Source organism: Mrakia frigida, assembly GCF_051309035.1.
Source record: "Mrakia frigida strain ATCC 22029 unplaced genomic scaffold BDY24scaffold_1, whole genome shotgun sequence".
Taxonomy (NCBI): Eukaryota; Fungi; Basidiomycota; class Tremellomycetes; order Cystofilobasidiales; family Mrakiaceae; genus Mrakia; species Mrakia frigida.
This window is the reverse complement of record NW_027481280.1, coordinates 1173482-1192884: the sequence shown is the minus strand read 5'-3', so window position 1 is coordinate 1192884 and position 19403 is coordinate 1173482. Positions and strand designations below refer to the sequence as shown.

General features: G+C 54.5%; 4 protein-coding genes across 4 annotated transcripts; 3 read left to right on the top strand and 1 right to left on the bottom strand.

The window, feature by feature from the left end:
- Positions 1-5339, bottom strand: KAP114 (karyopherin KAP114). Its single transcript, XM_076638413.1, has 18 exons — positions 5052-5339; positions 4554-4693; positions 4097-4450; positions 3759-3995; positions 3343-3693; positions 3151-3249; positions 2976-3082; positions 2740-2894; positions 2488-2650; positions 2195-2412; positions 1800-2113; positions 1657-1715; positions 1346-1565; positions 977-1253; positions 852-881; positions 544-762; positions 381-466; positions 1-299 (listed from the first exon to the last, which is right to left on the bottom strand). Exons 1-18 carry the CDS (start codon positions 5152-5154, stop codon positions 186-188), a joined length of 3246 nt encoding a protein of 1081 aa, XP_076501352.1. The 5' UTR covers positions 5155-5339; the 3' UTR covers positions 1-185.
- Positions 5340-6477: 1138 nt separating this feature from the next.
- On the top strand, positions 6478-12720 carry BDY24DRAFT_437656 (uncharacterized protein). The gene is made up of 28 exons (XM_076644286.1): positions 6478-6963; positions 7071-7149; positions 7224-7291; positions 7372-7387; positions 7464-7546; positions 7630-7707; positions 7778-7843; positions 7937-8285; positions 8404-8484; positions 8578-9036; positions 9165-9454; positions 9585-9674; positions 9775-9852; positions 9945-10041; positions 10119-10268; positions 10353-10475; positions 10550-10566; positions 10635-10842; positions 10906-10927; positions 10997-11010; positions 11084-11115; positions 11274-11381; positions 11457-11568; positions 11642-11680; positions 11769-11959; positions 12094-12200; positions 12275-12462; positions 12550-12720. The coding sequence occupies exons 1-28, from the start codon at positions 6565-6567 to the stop codon at positions 12606-12608; spliced, it is 3603 nt and encodes a 1200-aa protein (XP_076501351.1). The 5' UTR covers positions 6478-6564; the 3' UTR covers positions 12609-12720.
- Positions 12721-13767: 1047 nt separating this feature from the next.
- On the top strand, positions 13768-15502 carry BDY24DRAFT_374370 (ribosomal protein S17-domain-containing protein). The gene is made up of 6 exons (XM_076638412.1): positions 13768-14041; positions 14254-14349; positions 14656-14768; positions 14956-15058; positions 15252-15292; positions 15404-15502. The coding sequence occupies exons 1-6, from the start codon at positions 13978-13980 to the stop codon at positions 15452-15454; spliced, it is 468 nt and encodes a 155-aa protein (XP_076501350.1). The 5' UTR covers positions 13768-13977; the 3' UTR covers positions 15455-15502.
- On the top strand, positions 15503-19314 carry BDY24DRAFT_374355 (uncharacterized protein). The gene is made up of 12 exons (XM_076638411.1): positions 15503-16089; positions 16482-16565; positions 16697-16772; positions 16947-16988; positions 17049-17122; positions 17200-17209; positions 17277-17380; positions 17444-17599; positions 17674-17999; positions 18097-18133; positions 18235-18354; positions 18448-19314. Exons 1-12 carry the CDS (start codon positions 15652-15654, stop codon positions 18901-18903), a joined length of 1923 nt encoding a protein of 640 aa, XP_076501349.1. The 5' UTR covers positions 15503-15651; the 3' UTR covers positions 18904-19314.
- The last annotated feature ends 89 nt before the right edge of the window (positions 19315-19403 follow it).

Below are 19403 nucleotides of genomic sequence, written 5' to 3'. Positions count from 1 at the left end.
TCTAATATGTATCAAATTTCTCTGTAGTCCTTCTACTTCGTCGATGCTAGGCTTTGAGATCCGAGAAGGGGCATTAAACATTCTCACAAAACGGACGCGTCTTCTTCTACGAACTGAGGACTGAAGGAGAAGAGCAAAAGGCAAAAGCAACCAAATGAGCAGAAAAACGCACACCAAAGTCTATCTTAAGCAAGAATCGATCCCAACACACCCCTCTCCTCCTCGTTCAACTGTCCCACGAGCGCTCCGAACCCGTCCATCCTGGCGTACGACGTTTTGAGGAGGTGGGAGAGGTGGGCCTGAAGAAGCGAACTTGCTCGTCAGTCTCGGTCGACGAAGGCCAAAGGAGAAAAGATGATTGAGGTAGAAGAAGGACTTACGTGCATATCGATGTTCGAAACCGGATCGTTCTTCAGATCCTCATCCTCGTTGTCGAACCCTTCCTCATCAGCTCCTCCCATCATGTCTGTCGAACCACCAAACCGAACGAGCGTCAAAGTTCACGTTCTCTCTCCCTCCCTACAACTGAAAGGAACGACTCACCAGACAAGAACCCAAACTCATCCACAGGTTTCGACTTTGTCAAACTAGGTCCGTCGTCCGCCCAATCTCCATCGTCTCCCTCGTCGTCCTCGTCATCGTCGTCGTCGTCGAGATCCCACGAGGTGTTGTAGTCGTCGCTGGCCTTGGAAGATTTGGTTTCGACGAGGATGAGCTTGAGGGCTTTGAGAGGGAAGGGGATGGAGGAGAAGACGATGGGACCTGGGAGGGTGAACGAGACGAAACGAAGCAGAAGAGCAAGAGTCAGCGACGAAAAGACGAAGGAGATAGGTAGAGAGAGAGAGACGTACGGCTCTTGGTCATAGAGCGAGTCATGATGACTGACGAGAAAGAAGGAAGGCGAAGAAACCGAAGAAAAGGTCAGACGCGTCTCTCGACTCGACCAAAGAAAAAGAAGCCACGATTCCAGACTCACCACCAGCAGTAGAAGCATCCTGAATCATCTCTCCTCTCACTCCAACCGCACTCAAACTAGGTCGTTCACTCGCAAACAGATCCGCCAACGCCAACGTGCTGACCCGAATCGCCCACGACCCTTGGAACGTCTCCGCGTTCTCCGCCCACGACTTGAGCAGCACCTCCAGCGCCGAGACCGTCGACGAGTTGGGGAGCTCGATCGGGGTTGTTTCGAGGAGGGAGAGGGTGGCGTCGAACTGGGTGTGGAGGAGGTAGGCCAGGGGGACGATGAGACTCTGCGAGGGTCGAACGAGAGAGAGAGTGAGGTCAGTTTTCGACGCTTCGAGCGAGAGAGAGAGAGGGAGGGATTTGAGAGTTCGAAACGAACCTGCTGGAAAGTAGCGTAGGTAGCGGTCGGGATCCTCTGCACCATAGCCTTGATGAGTTCGGGCAGAACGGAAGCGACGGCCTGACCAGCGTTTCGAAGGAGATGGACGACGAGGTCTCCGAGGAAGAGACCTCGAGATTCGGATTGGTTGGGTCGGAGGAGACGAGCGATGACTCCGAAGACTGAGTCGAGACCGGATCGACCTGTTGCGGGGTCGGAGCTGTGAGGCGAGGGAGAGAGGAGGAAAGGGAGAGGTGAGCAAGGGAGGAGACGCGTCGGAGGGACGGTTGGAGAAGAGAAGCAGGACGAACGATTGAAGAAGAGCGTGGCAGTCCTTCCTGATCAAGAGAGTCAAAGCTTGAGATCCGTTCTGCGTGAAGTGAAGAACACAAGTCGGGAGAAGTCAGCCAATCAACGCTCGAAAAAGAAGAGCCTCGATTCCTCGCAAACTCACCTGCACCATCTCCATATCCTCGCCCTCCAACAAGCTCGGGAACAGCACCGTCCCCAACCCCGCCACATACCCTTCCCCACTCGGATCAATGGGCCCCGTCCTTCCTCTCAGCAAACTCGACACGACCTCAATCGCTCCAGCAGCCAGCACCGCAGCCGCGACGGGATCCTCCGAGGATGAAGGAGCCGTCGCTGACGAGATGGCCGAGCAGAGTTTAGGGAGGGAGTGGGACATGAGGGTCGTGTAGGCTCGGGTGGAAGGTGTCGAAGCGAGGTGTTCGAAGAGTTCTTCGAAGATGGAGGAGATGATCATGTCTGAGAACGGAAACGGAAAGGGAAGTCGTCAGAGGTGTGAGAAGAGTGGAGGAGAGGAAGGAAGGAAGATAGAGAACGAGCCTTTCACGTTCTTGGCCCAAACATCCAACAGAACATCCGCCAGCTGACCCATCAGCGTAGGCTCCAGGGCGTCCTCGTCTACTCCAACCACGGCTCGAAGGGATTCCAGAACGAGAGCGAGGACCTCTTCTCCTGCTTGAGTGATGAGCGGCACGAGGGTCGAGAGGATTCGGTGAGAGAGAGGCTTGACGGTCGTAGGAGGGAGGTGTCGACAGAAGCTAAACAGACGGAAACGAAACGCGGAAAAGGTTCAGCTCGAGAGAAGGAGGGAGAGGGAGGCCGACGCGACTGACTTCTTAATCGTCTTCACCGCCGAAATCTTCACCGAAACGCTCATCCCAGGAGCTTCCAGAACCTGCACAGCAGCATCGAGGTACTGAGCAGCGAGGGCTGGGGCGAGAGCGGTGGCGTACTGGGAGGCGACGACGAAGGATCGGCCTTGGAGGAAAGGGAGGTCTGAAGAATCGCAGAAGAGTCCATCAGTAACCCTCAAAGACGAACGAGCTCGGTGAACGAACGACAGCAGAAGAGGGAGCAAGACTCACCCTGAGCAGCCAAAAACTTCGGAATAACCTCATCGAACAAGAAGCCCAAGTCGAACGACTTCTTCCCTCCCTGGGTCTCCTCCTCCTCGAGGATCTCGAGCAAGACCTCGGAGACACCTCCGACACAGGCGAGGGAGGCTTCCAGACCTTTCCACCTGCAAGATCCCCACCAAAATATAACCACTCGTCGTCAGGATTACTTGAGAGAGCGAAAACGAAAACGAGAATGGACTCACCAGTCCGGATCCTCCGTCGTCCTCTCGATCTCACTGGCTCCGATCCTCCATTGGACAGCGGTGTGCAGGACTCGAGCAGTGGGCTGGGGGTACTTCTCTAGGAGCGTCTGCGGGAAAGAGATGAAAACGGGTGTCAGCTCGGGCGAGGGAGAGAGAGGAAGGGAAGGGAACGAACTGAAATGAAATCGTGTCCGGCGACTCGAAGCGAGTAGAGGTCCGTCTCGTCGTCTTCCTCGAGCACGAACGCGTTGGGATCGTTGGAGAAGTTCTCCTCCTATATATCAACCAACAAACAACAGAGCAAAGCTTCATCAGTTCCCGACAAGAAGTCACAACGAGAAACGACGTCGCGTCGTAACCCACTCACCTCCTCAACAGTCATCATCGTGAAGCCCAACACCGCTCCCACCACCTCACTCAGCGCCATGCTCTCCATCATCGCTCCCTCCTTGCCCTCCGTCCATCCTTTCACCAGTCGTCCCGCTCTCGTGATCTCGGTGAGGAAATCGACAATGGGACAGACGACCTGTTCGATGGTGATCTCCTCTCCGTCGGGTTCCGTTGCAGAAGGAGGGGAGACGTCCGAGGTTGAAGACAAGGAGTAAAGGGAGTGGAAGGGGAGTAAAGAGGTGAGATGGTTGACGATGAGAGGGAGGAGATTGACGAGGAGGCTGGAAGGGAGGGTTCGAGGGAAGGAACGGAAGATTGTGTCGAGGGTCTGAAACGAACGAGAGGGAGGTGGTCAGTCTCGACTCGGAAAAGACACAGAAAGAGAGAACCAACCTTGAAGATCTCCTTCTTGATCAACAATCCCTCCCAGCCCTCTCTCCCGCCGTCTCTGATCTCGAGCGTGAGGTCTCCTCGACCGAGGAGGACGACGAACGCGTCCAGCCAGGAAGGGAGGACCTGTCCGACGGTGTCGTTCGCGAGGGTGGGGAGTTGATCCTTGAGCATGAAGAGCGTGTAGAGACACTGTCGGAAGACGGCTATGCTTGAGCTTCGAGTTGAGGCGGAGTGGGCCTGGACGAAGAAGAAAGAAAGAAAAGAAAAGAAAAGAAGGGTGAATGAGTGAGCTGAAACGCGTCGTTCCACGCCCCCCAAAAAAAGTTTCCCACACTCACCTCGTTCCCCAACACGCCCAACAGCACCGGACCCAACCCTCTCACCACCGCCAGCACCCTCTCGTCCGCTCCGTTGTTCCCTCCCGCGCCTCCTCCTCCTCCCGCTCCAGCAGCGACCTCTCCCAGATCCAACTCTCCCTTCCTGACGACCTCTTTAAAGACCCTCATCGCTCCATGGACCTGATCCTGCGTTCCTTGAGCGAGGAGGTTGAGCAGCTGAGGGAGAACTCCTCCTTCGGCTGAGGCGGGAGGGTTGAGGAGAGGGATCGAGAGCGAGAAGGCGAACTGGGAACGAAGTTTCGACGAAGGGAGCGAAAGACCCGAGAAGAGGAGAGGGAGGAGGCTGGATTTTTGCTGGGAAGAAGAAGAAAAATAAAGGAAGGAACGAGGAAGATTTTCTTTAAGACGTTAGCGAGAAGAAGGAAACGGTTGAGAAGGAGGAATCCGAGCGACTGACCTGCTCTGAAAGCCCGTTGTTCTCTCCCAAAACGTCCCACCACTTGTCCATAAACTTCTTGAGCATCACTCCCGAGATCTGACGGAGAGAAGGGTCGGCTTGTTCGGCGAGAGCGATGGAAGCAAACGCGGTTCCAGCGTCTGAGGAGGAGAAGGGAGGAAGGAAAGGAGGGTGAGCTTGAGCTTTGCGTCTTCTGAGGAGGGTGTTTGGGAGCTTTGAGAGGAGCATGTAAAAGCTCAGAGAGTAGAAAGTGGATACCACGGATCTGTACGGGAGAAAAATCTGCTCCAAAAGTCTACAGACGAACGACCAAGCACGCCCATCGCCTCTCACTCCTCCTTCCTTCCTTTTGAGCTTCGACCTTTTCCTTCCTTCTCGCCTCGCCATCTCCTTCCCTCCAAGCCCACTGCTCCTCCCTCCAACTCATCTCCAAGGGCCTCCTATCCCTCGAGTAACTTCTCCAATTATAAATCCTACAAAGCGAGGGCTCGCACTCACCAGGGTTAGCGAGCACACTCTCGAGCTCGTTCTCCGCTTGACGTCGAGTCGAAGCGTCCGGCGAGAGAGTAGCGAGCAGGATCGAGGCCAGTTGGGATTCCATGGTTCTGACGATTCCTTTGTGTTTCTTGGAAGAGACGGAGGGGAAGAAGAGGAAAGGGGGTTTGGGGTGTTGGCCGTTGGTTGGGGGAGCAAAGGAGGAAGCCGTTGGGGAGAGAGGAGAGGTCGCGTTCGAAAGTTCAGAAAAGAGACGCGTCGAGGTAGGATTTTATCTTTTCAGCAAGTCGTGTGTAGGTTTTAGATTCATTGAGATCGTGAGTTAGACTGTGCGTACGAAATACAACAAAACGCGTCCTGAGAGTCTAGTTCTCGTCTCGACGTTGAGCTCGAACCCTCCTCCCCTTCCTTCCCTTCCTTCTTCGCTCGAAGAGCGTCCCTTCTCCATCCCTCCCTCCCACTCCAGCGTGATTCGAGAAAGATGGTAGTAGATCCAGCGAGCAGCGAGTCCCACGGGAAAGCGGACGTCCCAAACGAGTGGAGTCGTGTTGAGCTTCCGAGTCCTGCTTCCTCCTCGTCCCTTCTTATTCTCTCGACGGATTCTGCTGAAAAGAGACTCAAACGCTGCATCAGCTCCAACTCTCCCTGGCTCTCGTCTATAGAGCTCCCGAAACAAGAAGAAGAAGAGCAGAAAAACCTCACCTCTCTCGGTCCAGCTCTCCGTCCCTTCCGACCCTCGCTCTCCCTCTCTCTCCTGCTCCCTCTGCTGCCCTCTGCCCAACCCCAATCTCGCACCAAATCTTCACCCAGCCCAGCAGCCCTATACCCCAACTGCCCTTAATCCCTAAATCAAGCCAAACCCATCCGCTTAAAGAGCAACGAAAGCGTCCCTCCAACCAGCCCGCCCCATCTCCTCCCTTCTCACATCCTCCATCCCCCCCAAAACCAAACCACTCCTCCCACCAGACCCAGCACCAGACCCAGCCCTATCCATTTCCGGATCCCATACGTTGGAGGACCCAGTGGAGGGTCGCTCGATCCGGCTCCAGAGGCGGGAAGAAGAGGGTCCGTTTCTCTCGAGCTCGTTGAGGCTACGGGTTTGGAAGGCGAAGCGAACGCGCCTGAGAAGTTGGTGGAGAAGGTTGGGTTGGATAACGAGGAGGAAGAGGTTTTCTTTTTGGTGGGGGATTGAACGGGAGAGGAGGAGGACATGGTGGTGGTTGGACGGGAAGAAGGAGAGAGGAAGGGGGTCACCAGAGGGCCGGAGGGTTGGAGTTTGTTGCTGTTTTGGAAGGATTTCTTTTCAGAGGTTTTGAGAGTCGATAGTGTAGCGAGCGGGTTGACGAAAGGTATGTTTGGTTCTGAACACGCAAGAAAGGGAAATGGAGTTGGTGGGCAAGAAAGAAGTAAAGGATCTCTCGAAGCCCTAAGTTGATCGACCTCAACCTTCCTTCCCGACGCCCTCGCTCTCTCCCTCCTTCTATCAAAGCAGGACGGGAACAAACCTTTCTAGAGAATGCCCCCAGCTCTCTCGGACCCGCTCTCAGCTCCCTCCTCCCTGTCCCCAGCTCCATCTCTCAAACGACCTCTTAACCCTCCTCCGTCCATCCTCACTCCCACCCCATCCTCTTCGGACGCCAACGCGAACGCTCCCCCTCGGCAACGACGCCCTCGCTTCACTCTCGCACCGTCTCTATCCTCATCGGGTCCGACACCTCCAGATCGAGTTGATTCCTCTTCCGTCGGCGGACCCGACAAGAAGGACGGCGAAATCAAGACGACGTCGACGACGAAACCGTCCCTCGGAGCCAAAGCATGGAAGATCCTAGCAGCGAACGGAGTGATCCAACTCGACTGGATACCTGGCAAGCTGAACTGGACGAGCTTGAAACCTGTGATTCGATGCGCTTTGGCGGTGAGTTCCCCTCCCCAAACAAGTCGGAAGGGAGGAGAGGGAAGTTGAGCTCGCTCGACCGTCGGTTTGTTGACTCGACTCGTTTTGCTTTGCTTTGTTTTTGACAGGGCTGGATCGCAATGCTGCTGCTGCTGATAGGACCTTCTCAGAGAACGTTGGGACAGGCTTCGTTCTTTACGCTCGTCAGTGAGTCTTGTTGGAACGAAGGTACGAAAGGAGGGAGGGCGAGCGAGCTCACCGTTTTTCTTCCTTCTTTCAAGTCGCCTTCATCACTCCTCCGGACAAGCCGTTCGTTCAGGTTCTAGAGGTTCATTTCTACTCGCTCATCGTACGTTCTCTTTCACAACTTTTCTTCTCCTTGCGAAGCTAAGGGCTGACTCGTTCCTCTCTCTCGTTCTCGTTCTTCAGTTCGTCGCAGCCTCGTGTTTGTCCTCCCTTCCTTTCTTGGTCTTTCAGAAATCTCCCTCGACTGACTCTGAACTTTCGGCTACTGCATGTAGGGGTCTGGGTGATCATCGCTTCAGCTATCTGTTCCGCCGTGAGGAAGAACACGATCCCTCAGTCGGAGGTTGATCAGACGCTGGTGAGTGTCGCGTCGACTTCACTGTCAGTCTGTCGTCTCTCTGGGCTGAACAAGATATGTTTTTCGCTTTGAATGGATATAAGGTCTTCACGGGGTACTACCTGGAAGCGAACGTCTCTATTGTTTGCGCTCTGTTTTTGGGAGTTGGGTCGGGGTTCTTCGTTCGTCTCGATTCGCTTCCCTCCCTCCCTCCCTCTTCGCCTCTGACCTAATTTCTTTTTTTTTTTGCAGTGCTGGCTCAAAGTCAAAACAGCTCCTTCCGCTATCACTTTCCCAACCGTCTTCGCTTGCATACAGGTAAGGCAACCTTTGCTCGCCAGAACGAGCAGCGACGCGTCCCAACTCACCCCTTCCCTCTCTCCCACCCCTTCCCCCTCCCTCTCCTCACAGATGGACGTAGCCCTGACCCTCATCCCCCTCCTCCCCTACTCCTACTGGGCCTCAGGAGAAGTCTTCTACCTCCCCATGGCCTCCCAAATCGCCGTCAACCTCCTCCTCTCCCTCCTCATCTTCCCTTCCTCCCTCTCCGCCTCCTACCTCACCTCCGTTCAAGGTCTCCTCAACCCCTTGCACACCTCGACGTCGGCGCTGCTGGCGTTGTTTAAAGCTGGGGCGGAGGGGGATGCGAGTTTGGAGGATTGGATTGCTTTGGGAGAGGTGATTACTGTGGGCAGGTTGAAGAGTCAGACGGAGGGGTTGGGGGCGATGATGGCGGTGGAGAGTCCTTTGAAGGCGGATGGTGAGTTTGGAATGGAGTTTGGTTGGGGGGAAGGTGGTAGGAAGGGAGGAAGGGGGGGGGGGGCGAGACGCGTGAGCTGACTTCGAACGCCTGGTTTTTCGGTTCGTTGTTTTTCCAGTCAGTTTGGGACGAGTCGCACCGGAGGATCTGCTGAGACTGGGTGAGAAGGGTAAAGATGTCTTGCTGAGAGCTGGAGGAGGTAAGTTCTCCTCTCATGAACAGCAGATCACGATGAGACGCGTTGATTCGATATTATTCAACTGACTCTCTCTTTTAACTCGCTTCCTCCCAGTCGCCTTCTTCTTCGAAATCATCCAAACCGCCCTCCGTCACACCCACCTCGACTCCCAAGCCTTCAGCGTCCGCAACCACACGGACGAACGCCACTCCTTCGCCGATGAGGATCTCTCCACTCGTCCCAACTCGGCCAACGCTTCTCCTCTCGGATCCCCTACGCACTCCCAAACCGACTTGCCTGCCACAAACACCCCTCATCCTCTCGTCGATGCAGAGGAACGCCCACCTCCTCCTCCTTCTTCGTCGGCGCCAGCTTCGATCCATCACTCGCCGTTGCGACCTTCGTCGTCGAGTTGGAGGAAGGATCGGTTCCATCTCTTGCATCCGTCGAAGCATGGGCGGTCGAGGTCGAAGGAGAGATCGAGTTTGCATGGGGCGGGCGGGAGTCACTTGAGTTTGTTTGATAAGTTGAAGAAGATCCAGGAGCCGGTGGGGGTTTTTGAGAGTCAACGATGTGAGTCGCCTTCGTCGCGTCGTCGGGCTCTTCTTTTTCTCTCTCCCCTCTCCCCGTCTTCGAACTCACATCCTAACCAACTCCTTCCACCCTTACTCTCCTCGTTTCTTTCTCTATTTGTTTCGTAGACATGGACGTCGAACGCTCCCTCCAGCACGAATCGTCCGACCACATCCACCACCAACTCCACCTGCTCGCTCACTCCTCCATCCCTCTCGTCGAAGCCGTCAACAACGCTCTCCAGCACGGCTCCGAATGGGCCGCGAGGATTAACAAGGATCGGTCGTTCTTCTCGTCGGGGAAGAGCAGTCGAGGGAAGGCATTCGAGGAGGAGAACAAGAAGATCTCGGAGACGTTGGAGAGGGAGATTGAGGATTACAAGAGGACGGGGAGGTTGGAGGTGTTGGATCCTTACAAGGTGAGTCAAAAGCTTTCGAGATTAGGTTTCTCTCGTTGGGGAGTCAGGGCGGTCTTCCTTCGTGGGAAGGAGAGGTCGAACTGACGCTCGACCTCTTCTTCCACGACGCGACGACGTGTTGTGACTGCAGCACTTCTTCGACCCGTCGCATCCTCCTCCGGACGAAGAGCAGTTACGAAAGATCCCTCACAGGGACCTGTATTGGTGCTACCAGATGCAGGTGAGTCTCTTGATTTCTGAACGAAGGAGGTGGAAGAGCGCTCCGTCTTCGTCTTTCTTTGGCTGACCTCTGCCGTCTCATTCATTCTGCTTCTACCCAGTTCACCCTCCTCGCCTACGCTTCCGCCGTTCAGGCTCTCGTCAAGGAGCAGGAGACTATCGAGCTGCTTCGTCCGAAGGTTCGTTCGAATTTCCCATTCTCGAACTCTCTCTCCTCCTCGATGGATCAATTCTGACGCGACTTCTTCTCTTCTTTCTTGCACCTCATCAGAAGAAGCTCTGGTTCCCTAAACCTGCTTTCCCGACTGGTTTCTTCACCTCGCCGAACAAGGACGAGGACGAACAAGACGCAGGTGTTGACGACCCTGGTTCGTTCGCTTCCCTACCTTCTTCTTCGCCTCACTTCTCAAAGTTTTGACGCTCATTGAACTTCTTATACTCGAAGAAAACATCCCTGGGCTGCAACCTCGATCGGATTCCATCGGAGGAGCCCAAGCTCAACGAAGAGATCCGGACGCGTTGGCTCCCGATTCGCCCGTCCGTTTCATCCTTTCTCGACTTCATCGAGGAACGTCTGTTCTCAGTTCGACTCAATGTGAGTCCTCGTCCATACAGAAATCGCCGAGGGATCTTCTTCGCCCTATCGAACTGACCTTTTTTCGACCTTCTCTTCTCGAAGTCCTGTTCGCTGTGAAGGCTGGGATCCTCACCGTTCTCGTCGCTATCCCGTCTTGGACTCCCTCTACTGCGCAGCTCTTCTACGAGAACCGTGGATTATGGGCTTTGATCATGGCTCAGCTCAGTGCGTATCGAATCATCTTCTCTCGTTCCCGTTCCTCGACTGACTTTGGTTTCCCTCTTCTTGACTCTTCGCAGCTCTGGCTTTGTACTCCGTGAGTTCCTGCGTCTCCCACCCCCAAACTTCGATCTCTCACTGACGCCTTTTTATTTTCCGTATCAGGGAGAAACGGCTATGGCCTGGGTCGGCCGAGTGATGGGGACCTTTGCGGGATGCATCGTTGGATTGCTCGTCTGGAGCATAGGAGCAGGAGGAACTGGAAAGGGCACGCCTTGGGGAATCGGAGCCGCCTGTGCTGTTTCCTTCCCGCTCATCATGCTCGTCAGGCTGTACTATCCTGGACCGCCTTTGACTCGGATCATCTTCTCTGGTGAGTTTTGGATTCGGACGCGTCGAGAGGCTCGAGCTGATCTTTCGTCCGTCTTTGCGTCAGTTTCGACGGTGCTCGTTATTGGGTAGGTCTCTGCTCTTCTATAAATGCTTGTAAAGCTGATCGCTGACTGAGACTCCTCTCGTTCGAACAGATATGGCTGGCAAAGTGAGTCGACGGGAAGAGAAGCAAGCTCGCGTCTCCCCGTTCTGCCACTGACTCGGTTTCTCCTCTTCTAAAGACGCTCACGGAGTTCAGTATACATCAGGTACGCTGGTCCTCTTCCTTGGCTCTCCTACAAGCTGGTATTGACCTTCCTTCCCCTTTCCTTTCCTCCTCGCTCTTCAAGCTACCGTTCGTCCGCTCTCGTTCATCAGCCTCTTCTCCCTTCCCCTTCTTCCATTCCCTGACCCAGTCCTTCCGTTCAACAGTGGGGCTTCGACGTGGCCTGGCGTCGATTCCTTCTCGTCCTCATCGGAATCTCCGCCGCCTGGTTCTGGTCGTTCGTTCCACCGGTCTCGTCTGGAAAACAGTCTCTTGTTCGTTCATCGTTCCTTCTCTTCTCCGAGACTCGTTGCTGTACTGATACAACTTTTCTTCTCTTCCCTCATCAGCGTCACTCTTACTCGAAGATGATCTCGACGATCGGAGACGGGCTGTGTGCGATTTTGAGCGAAGCGGACGAGAAGATCGAAGATCCTGAGGAGCATCTGAGGATCGAGAAGAGTGAGTGGCTTTCCTTCCCATGTACCAGACGAAACAGACAGTTACTGATCGCCTCGTCATCTTCCTTTTTCAGATCTGATCGCCATGAAGAAGAAGCTCAACCAATTCGGTCGTTCGTCCCCGACTTCCGACGGTCGCGTCTTCCCTTCCTTTCCCTTCCGCTGACTTTTACTCTTCATGATTCCTCTTCCTCACATCAGTCCGACACCACTCTATGAGCTACGAGATCAGTCTTCGAGGACCCTGGCCGCTCGACCGATACGAAGCCCTCAAGGCGACTCTGGCCGACCTCACGGCCCTTCTTTCTCAGTTTCAGTTCGTTCTCACCACCCTTCGTCCAGGTTGGAGACGAGCCCTTCTCAAACGAACTCGCCTCATGGATGTCCGCTTCGTGAGTTTCGATGTTTCCTCGACTCCAAACGGACGAGACGACGATGCTGACTCCGCCCTTCTTCTCCTCTTTCCAAACTCTCCTTTCGCCTTCGACCTTGCTCTTTTTCTCACTCCCCTCTCCACCCTCATCAGCTCGGAGATGTCCTCGCAGTTATTTCTCTCTGTGCCACTTGCCTGCGATCAGCTTCACCTCTTCCTCAAATCACTCCCTGCCCGCTCATCGAACGGTACCTGGAACGGTTCGTCTCCCCTCCGTCCTCCTCGTTCCTGATCGAACCTCCAGCTGACTCGACTCTCCCTTCAATTTTCTCAGGCATCACGGTCTTCGTATCGACATGGACTACGACGAATCGGTCCATCACGAGGAGGAGAGCGGAGGAGTACCGAGACACGTTACGGCTGAAGTTCTCGAGTCCATCGAGTACTGCAACTTTGCCGTTGGGTGCGCTACTGCCTTCGCCATTGTCGGGAGACTTGATCGGCTGATGGTTATCTCGAAGAGTGAGTTCCCTAGTGTTCGATCAAGAGAGAAGGAAGGAGACGCGACTGACCTTTCTCCTTCTCGTTCTCGCTTTCCTTCTTCCTAAGCTCTTCTCGGAGAAACTTTCCACATCGATGGCCTTCGGGCTTCCAGTTTACATGCCTAGCTACTTCTATCTCTCTCCTTACGTTCTGTGCCCCTCTGACTTCTCTCGTTCGCGTCTCCTTTTTGCCTCTGTTCGGCTCTTGTTCGTGCTCTCTCTCTCTCTCCTCTCCTCTTGTTTTGTTGCTGCTTTAGTCGTAGCATTGTCTGCACTCGTTTTTTTTTGTATACTATCTAAACGTGTCTATCCTTGATTATAAAGCTAAAAAGGCGTTCTGAGCGAACTGAGAACCTCAGCTGCACCGTCGAGTAAACGACGGGCCTACGAGATTCTGGCTGCATTCTTGTCGACTTCAGCGTTGAAGGATGAGAAGAAAGCCTTGAAGAGTCCGAGGCAGGGAGCAGCTTGAAAGATAACGGCGACGTCGACGGTTGTGGAAGGATGGAGGGAGGAGAAGTCGACGTCGAAGAGGCGACGTGAACGAGCGAGGGCGAAAAGGAGCCAGCGCGCTTTGTAAACCGAAGGTAGAAAGTACACCGATCCCCAGAGGAAGACTCGACGCCGTTGGGAGGCATAGGAGCGCGTGAAGGGGAAGGAGAGTCGAGGGGAGGATAGAGGAGGAGAGGTGAGCTCGAAACGAAGAGAGGTCGTCCCTCCCTTCGACGACTTCGCTTCGTAATGAGCAGTGGGGACGAGCTGCTTTGTCGGTGGATCCAAAGATATGGTCGTGCTAAGAGGTGCGTCTCTCGACGCAAAGATGAAGGCGGTAGGGAGTTGGAGAGGGGAGGGCTGAAGATCGGGGAAGAGGGCGGGAAGCGTTCGAGCTGTAGCAGCTGGGTTGAACCGATCGGGAAGAAAAAGGATGGTGGAGGAAGTCGATAAATCCAGGATGTCGATATGATGGGCACGGCTTCAGCATGAATTGAGCGAAGGAGTGGGAGGGAGGAAGGAGGGAGGAGGCGTCGAGGGAGGAGGGAGGTGAGGACGTGGGCGAGGGCTGAGAATCAAACGAGCTTCGGTGAATTTCTTCCGATGGGTGGTTCAAAGAGTACAGAGGGAGACGAGAAGAAGAAGTCGAAGAAGGGAAGGGAGGAAGGGAGGGTGGTGGTTGAAGGTCGACAAGTAAGAGAGGGAGGGGGAGGAGGAGGGAACTGCGAGAGGGGGACTCAAAAATGCTGGAAGACGAGTTCTCCCTCTCCAAATCTCTTGTTTCCCCGTATCCTCTTCCTTTCCTTTCGAAGTGTAAGTAGAAACCAGGTTCTCGTATCCACCAGCACCTAAAGGACCCTTTCCTGACTCCAACCCCGTTTCAAAAACCTTCCTCGGACCTCTACAACCTCGTCTTTTTCGCCTCTCGACCTTCAACCTCCTCCCTCCCTCCTCGCGACCTTCTCCCTCTCCTCTCCTCCTACAGCCTACCACATACCTCAAGATGGCTGAGCAAATCGAGAAGGCTTACCAGAAGCAGCACCTCTTCCAGAACGCTAAGGCTAAGGGTGCGTAATCATCCATCCAGGGAGGAGAGAAGCAGGGGAAAGATGCGAGCTGGTGGAAGGGGAGGAGCAGGGCGGAAGGAAGGGAGTCGTGTTGAGGTCGAAGCTGACTTTTTTCCTCGTTCTTTTTTCGTTGGTGGTGTTGATGTTGATCTTGTCTCGGGTGTCGTTGTTGTTGTGGTGTGCTCTGGTGGTTATTGGGGTGGTTTATACAGGTGGAAAGAAGGTCGCCACCAAGGCTAAGCGTTGGTACAAGGAGGTCGGTCTTGGATTCAAGACCCCCGCTGAGGCCATCACCGGAACCTACATCGGTACGTCTGCCACTCATCTCTAGGATGCGGAGGAGGTCATGCTGTTTTTCTGGAGGAAGGGAGGTCAGGCGAGGCTGTAGGAAGCTGACCATGTCGTCCTCCTCTCTTTTCCCTCCCTCTCCTCCCATGCTTCCTCTCGCCTCTCCTCTTCCAACCATACGAACAACTGGACCTTTTACCACTCGTCAACTATCTTCTCTTCCTCTTCGGCCAACCTACTTCATCGCTGCTCTACCACCTCGCCTACCCAACCTTCGTCGGAACGTCTCTCTCCTCCCTCCTCGACCTCACCTTCACCTCACACAGACAAGAAGTGCCCCTTCACCGGAGATGTCTCTATCCGAGGACGAATCCTCACCGGAAAGGTCGTTTCCGCTGGAAAGATGACCAGGACCATCATCATCCGACGAGATTACCTCGTACGTTCAGCCCTCTCGTTCGGTCTGGGTCGAGGAAGGAGAAGGGAGGAGAAGGGTGTTGAGCTTTGGAGAAGGAGAGAGGGAAGGGACGAGAGCAGGATTCTGGGGCTCGATGGATAGCAGTAGAGGAGGTGCGTTCAGACTACAGGAAGCTGACGAGGTTCCGTTCCGTTTCTTCTTACAACAGCACTTCATCCCCAAGTACTCGAGGTACGAGAAGCGACACAAGAACTTGTCCGCTCACGCTTCCCCTGCTTTCCGAATTGAGGTCGGAGACACCGTTACCGTCGGTTAGTCCTTCTTCTTGCCCCTGCGCGACTGGAGAGTTGGAGTGGATGGGATATGGAGGAACCGAGAGAGACGAGAGGGAAGGAGGGAGGACTCGGAAGGGACGAGACGACGACCTCGAACGAAGCAAACCACCAACGAAATCCGTTCACTGATACTCTTCTCTCCTTCGTCGGATCTCTTCCCATCTTACAGGACAGTGCCGTCCTCTCTCGAAGACCGTTCGATTCAACGTCGTGAGTAGCTCTTCCTTCCCAATCTCGAGTTTCGTTCCTTCTTCTCTCTCGTCGAGACCGTTTCTGACCTTCTCCTCTCCTTCCTTCCCTCCTTCTTTCTCGTCTCTCTAGGTCCGAGTCGCCAAGAACAAGGCGTCGGCCAAGGCCTTCGGCAAGTTCTAAAGATTTTTACGAGGGATTCGATTGCATGAGGTGGAAATAGGACAGAGCAAACGAGTCGAGTTGAGGGCTGAAAGAGGAAAGGAGAGACGTGGGTTTTGAGGTTGCTGTGGTTCGAAAAAGAGAGAGATCGGAGCGCGAGAGTAGATCAGAGAGTAACATGGGAGACTTGAGCTCGAAGTGGTACGAAGACGAGGGATATGTTGATGAGGTGGCCGAGAACCAAGCTCATAGCTCGCTTCCTTCCTTCGCTTCCTTTTCCTCCCCAACCATCAGCCACTCTCAGAATCAACTCAACCACTCAAGCTTGTCTCTCTTCCTTATCTTCTCATCTCGGCCTCCAACTTTCCTTCCGAATCTCTTCCATAAAACCAGGCCTCCCTCGGTCAAATCAAGAGATGGACGACGTTGAGGATGAAATCCCCTCCCCTACACCCACCTTCGACGATTCAGCTCCCACACCCACGACCTTGGACTCGGAACGTACGCCGACACCTACTCCTACACCAGCACCCGTATTAGGAGACGGAGATGTCTCTTCGCTGCTCTCGCTTGTGGCTACAGCAACAGCGAGCTTAGGACTGGGAGGAGGAGCAGGAGGAGGGGATGGTTTGGAGATGAGAGGAGGGAATCCAGTGGTGAGTAGCAAATTTAGGGCATCGTGAGATTCTCGACTCAAGCAACGTGAGGGAAGCAGGCTCGGTTCGAGGACGGGAGGACGGGCTAAGCTGGGGGAGACCAGAAGGGGAAGGAAGGACGAGAAGGAGGGTGACGATGTCACCTCTTCAGGACGACCTCTTTCGCTCCTCCCTTCCCTCCTTCTTTCCTTTTCAACCAAAGAAGTCCTAAACCCTCGAGGCTAGGTTGCACTGCTCGGAACCCAACTTGCTTTCTTTGAGAGAAGAATCGGGAAGGGACCGAGCCGAAAGCTCAACGAAGCCCGTTTCCAAGCTCACTCTCTTTCCTTCCTTCCCTCTCTGTCCTTGCTGACTCGCTCTCTCCTTTCCTCCTCTCGTCTTCCCATTGACAGGTAAACTTCATCCTCGGCTTCCTTCTCATCACTTGCTCGTCCATAGCCAACTCGTTCGGCCTGAACCTCATGAAATTCGACCACGTACGTTTCGCTCGTTCTCTCCCTCCTCCCTCTCGCCCTTTCTGAGCTTGCTCGACCATCAGGATCCAGCGATGGAAGCAGGAGGGCTGACTCGAGTTCCTGATGATGGTAATCTTGGGTTGGGTCTCTAGATCAAGGCTAGCGAAAGTCCTGAGGACAGACGACCAGAATATCTGAGGCCGCTTTGGCTCGTTGGGATCACCAGCTGTGAGTTTGCTTGCTGAATCTAGAGGTTCGCCGACGTAAGGAAGAGAGAGGGGCCAGTGGAAAAGGTGGAGTTGATCTGGCAGAATGGGGCCACAGAAGGGAACGGAACGGTCAGATCAGTCGAGGCTCGACGCGAACGAAAGAGCTGACCTTTTCTCCTTTCCTTCGTTGCAGACATCATGAGTCAGCTCGTAGGATCGACACTCGCTCTTCAATGTGAGACGGTCTCGCTCTAGCCTTTCCCGAGGACTCTTCTGATTGGATTTTGCCTTTCAGACCTTCGAGCAGAATTCGTCGCGCCGCTGGGTTCTTCCTCTCTTGTTTTCAACTTCCTTATTGCGCGATGGCTGGTGAGTTCCTTCTTTCGATTCTACAAGGCTATCCTCAGCCAGATCTGACTCTCCTTTTCTTTCGGATCGCTCGACAGGTGGGAACGCGTCAGTTTCGATCCTTCTTCCTCACGACGCGTCCTGTCGAACTGACCTCCCTCCTCCTTCCTCACAGCTGTTACCAAGAAGGACATCCAAGGAACCCTTTTGATTGTACTCGGAGTCATCCTCATCATCGTCTTCTCCTCGATAAACTCTGGACTTTCAACGAGTCTTTCGGTGCGTCCGCCGCTCGTTCCCTCCCGCGTTCGAGCCGCGTCTGACCTCTTTCTTTCCTCACAGCTTCATCGACTTCATCTCCTCTGGGGACGAGGTGGCTTCGTCCTCTACTTCCTCGTCCAGATCGTCACCCTCTTCCTCGCCTGGACGTCTGTCCTCTCTTTGACTCGAATCCTCGACAACAGAACGTCGGAAGTCGACGAGCTCGATCCTTCACGCGTGAGCCTCGTTTTCCTCCACCTCGGCTTCAGCTGTCGAGTGCTAACCCATCTTTCGCCTCTCTCTCAATCCAGTTCCCTCCTCACCGCTTCATCCCCAAAATTCTTCACCCAGCCTACTACTTTCGAGCTCGGCAAGAACTCCGTCTCTCCCTCTACCTCACCGAGCTCACCGCTCGCTCTTCGGACCTCCGTCTCGCCTGGAGCGTAGGACTTGGATGGGCTTCCGTCGGCGGTGCTCTCGCTGGAGCGTCTCTGGTGTTTACGAAGGCCATCGTCATGATTGGTATGGATGAAACGGAGGGGAAGCTGGTGTATGGGAAGCCGACGGCGGTTTGGACTCTGCTGCTGCTGGCAGGCGCAGCTGTTGGCCAGATGATTGCACTGAACCGAGGATTGAAGTGAGTCCTGTTGCCTTTTGCCCTCAGCAGAACGACAAGGAGAACGACGCGTCGAGCTGACTCCCGCCCTTCTCGCTGCTTCGTTGCCTTCCTACAGAGCTTTCGATTCGACTCTCATTGTACCAGTCTTCTACGTGAGTCTTCTCCCGCATCTTTTGGGCGGTTGAAATCTTCTTCGACGAGACTGACCTCACACTCCGCTCGCCTGCTCCTCTATCTCCCTCCTTCCCTCCAGGCGGGCTATACGCTCCTCGGTTTCCTCAACAGCATGATTTTCCTCGATCAAACAGGAGCGTACAGCTGGCCGATCCTCATCTGCATCGTCTTCTCGGTAGCCGTTCTACTGAGCGGAGTCGTGAGTCCCTCTTCGCGTCTCCTCTTTTCCTCCGATCCTCTCACCCAACCTCACTGACGCTCTCTTCTCTCTCCTCTTCCCGTTTCCGTACAGGTCTTCCTTTCATCCAAAAAGGAGCCCATCTCCACCGCACCTCACGCTCCAAACCGCTCGGAAGACGACCTCGAATCCTCTCTCGGCGGACTCGACCTCGCACCTCACCACTCCCACAACCAGACCCTCGGCAACAACGAATCTCAACCCTCCACTCCACTCCGTCCGGAACTCCCTCGGAAACGTTCAAGAGCAGGGGAGGAAGGCCAGGCTCTGTTCTCTGCGGACGACGAGGAGGATGCGGAAGAGGATCGGGCTCGAGGAGGGAGGGAGTTGGACGAGGGGAGAGGGAAGTGGGAGGTGGGGAGCGACGAGGACGAGGACGAGTCGAGTGGGAAGAAGAAGGAAGAGATCAGCGAACCAAGTAGGTTCGGAGGAGGAGGGAGTGATGGAGGGAGTTTGAGGAATGTTTGGAGGGAGGAAGAGAGAGGAGAGGGAGGCGGCAGGTCCGGTTAGTTTTGCTCGTTAATATCTTAGAATACATCGAACTGGGAAGCAAAATTTAGCTCCGTCTACTCCGAAGGAAGTTCAGATGGAAGAGATAAAGGGCAAGGTCGGGAGGAGAAAGAGTCGTAGAGCGACACGCGCCTTTCGGAATCCTCTCCTTCTTCTCGCTCGAAAAGTACAACGAAGAATCATGAAGCAGGACCGAAGCACAAAAAAACAACGCGGGAAATAAACGATCAGTGGTCAGGATCTATGCGAGTGTGAGGAAACAGTGCTGGTGGTGGGGTGGTGGTGGTGAGGGAGATGACACAAAGGGAGGGAGCACAAAAAGGAGAGAGAGAAAATCGAAGAGGGTGCGTGTGTGCGGTTGAAAAGTATGCAATTCAATGCAAAAGAAGAAGAGAATACAGAGAAAGTCGGAAATGTGTAAAAGATACAAAAGTGTAACAAGAGAGAGAGAGAAAAGAAGCGAGAAACGAAAACGAGAAACGCGTCGAGGCGAACCAGCC

Bases quoted from the DNA above. Each gene is read 5' to 3' on its own strand.
- BDY24DRAFT_374355 (XM_076638411.1), top strand. From the start codon at position 15,652: ATGTTGATGAGGTGGCCGAGAACCAAGCTCATAGCTCGCTTCCTTCCT. The intron at 16,989-17,048 runs GTGAGACGGTCT...TTTGCCTTTCAG, and splicing joins ATCGACACTCGCTCTTCAAT to ACCTTCGAGCAGAATTCGTC. The intron at 18,355-18,447 runs GTGAGTCCCTCT...GTTTCCGTACAG, and splicing joins CCGTTCTACTGAGCGGAGTC to GTCTTCCTTTCATCCAAAAA.
- BDY24DRAFT_437656 (XM_076644286.1), top strand. From the start codon at position 6,565: ATGCCCCCAGCTCTCTCGGACCCGCTCTCAGCTCCCTCCTCCCTGTCC. The intron at 9,037-9,164 runs GTGAGTCGCCTT...TTTGTTTCGTAG, and splicing joins GGTTTTTGAGAGTCAACGAT to ACATGGACGTCGAACGCTCC. The intron at 12,463-12,549 runs GTGAGTTCCCTA...CTTCTTCCTAAG, and splicing joins GCTGATGGTTATCTCGAAGA to CTCTTCTCGGAGAAACTTTC.
- BDY24DRAFT_374370 (XM_076638412.1), top strand. From the start codon at position 13,978: ATGGCTGAGCAAATCGAGAAGGCTTACCAGAAGCAGCACCTCTTCCAG. The intron at 14,042-14,253 runs GTGCGTAATCAT...TGGTTTATACAG, and splicing joins CCAGAACGCTAAGGCTAAGG to GTGGAAAGAAGGTCGCCACC. The intron at 14,769-14,955 runs GTACGTTCAGCC...TTCTTACAACAG, and splicing joins TCATCCGACGAGATTACCTC to CACTTCATCCCCAAGTACTC.
- KAP114 (XM_076638413.1), bottom strand. From the start codon at position 5,154: ATGGAATCCCAACTGGCCTCGATCCTGCTCGCTACTCTCTCGCCGGAC. The intron at 2,651-2,739 runs GTGAGTCTTGCT...GCGATTCTTCAG, and splicing joins GAAGTTTTTGGCTGCTCAGG to ACCTCCCTTTCCTCCAAGGC. The intron at 2,114-2,194 runs GCTCGTTCTCTA...TTCCGTTCTCAG, and splicing joins TTGGGCCAAGAACGTGAAAG to ACATGATCATCTCCTCCATC.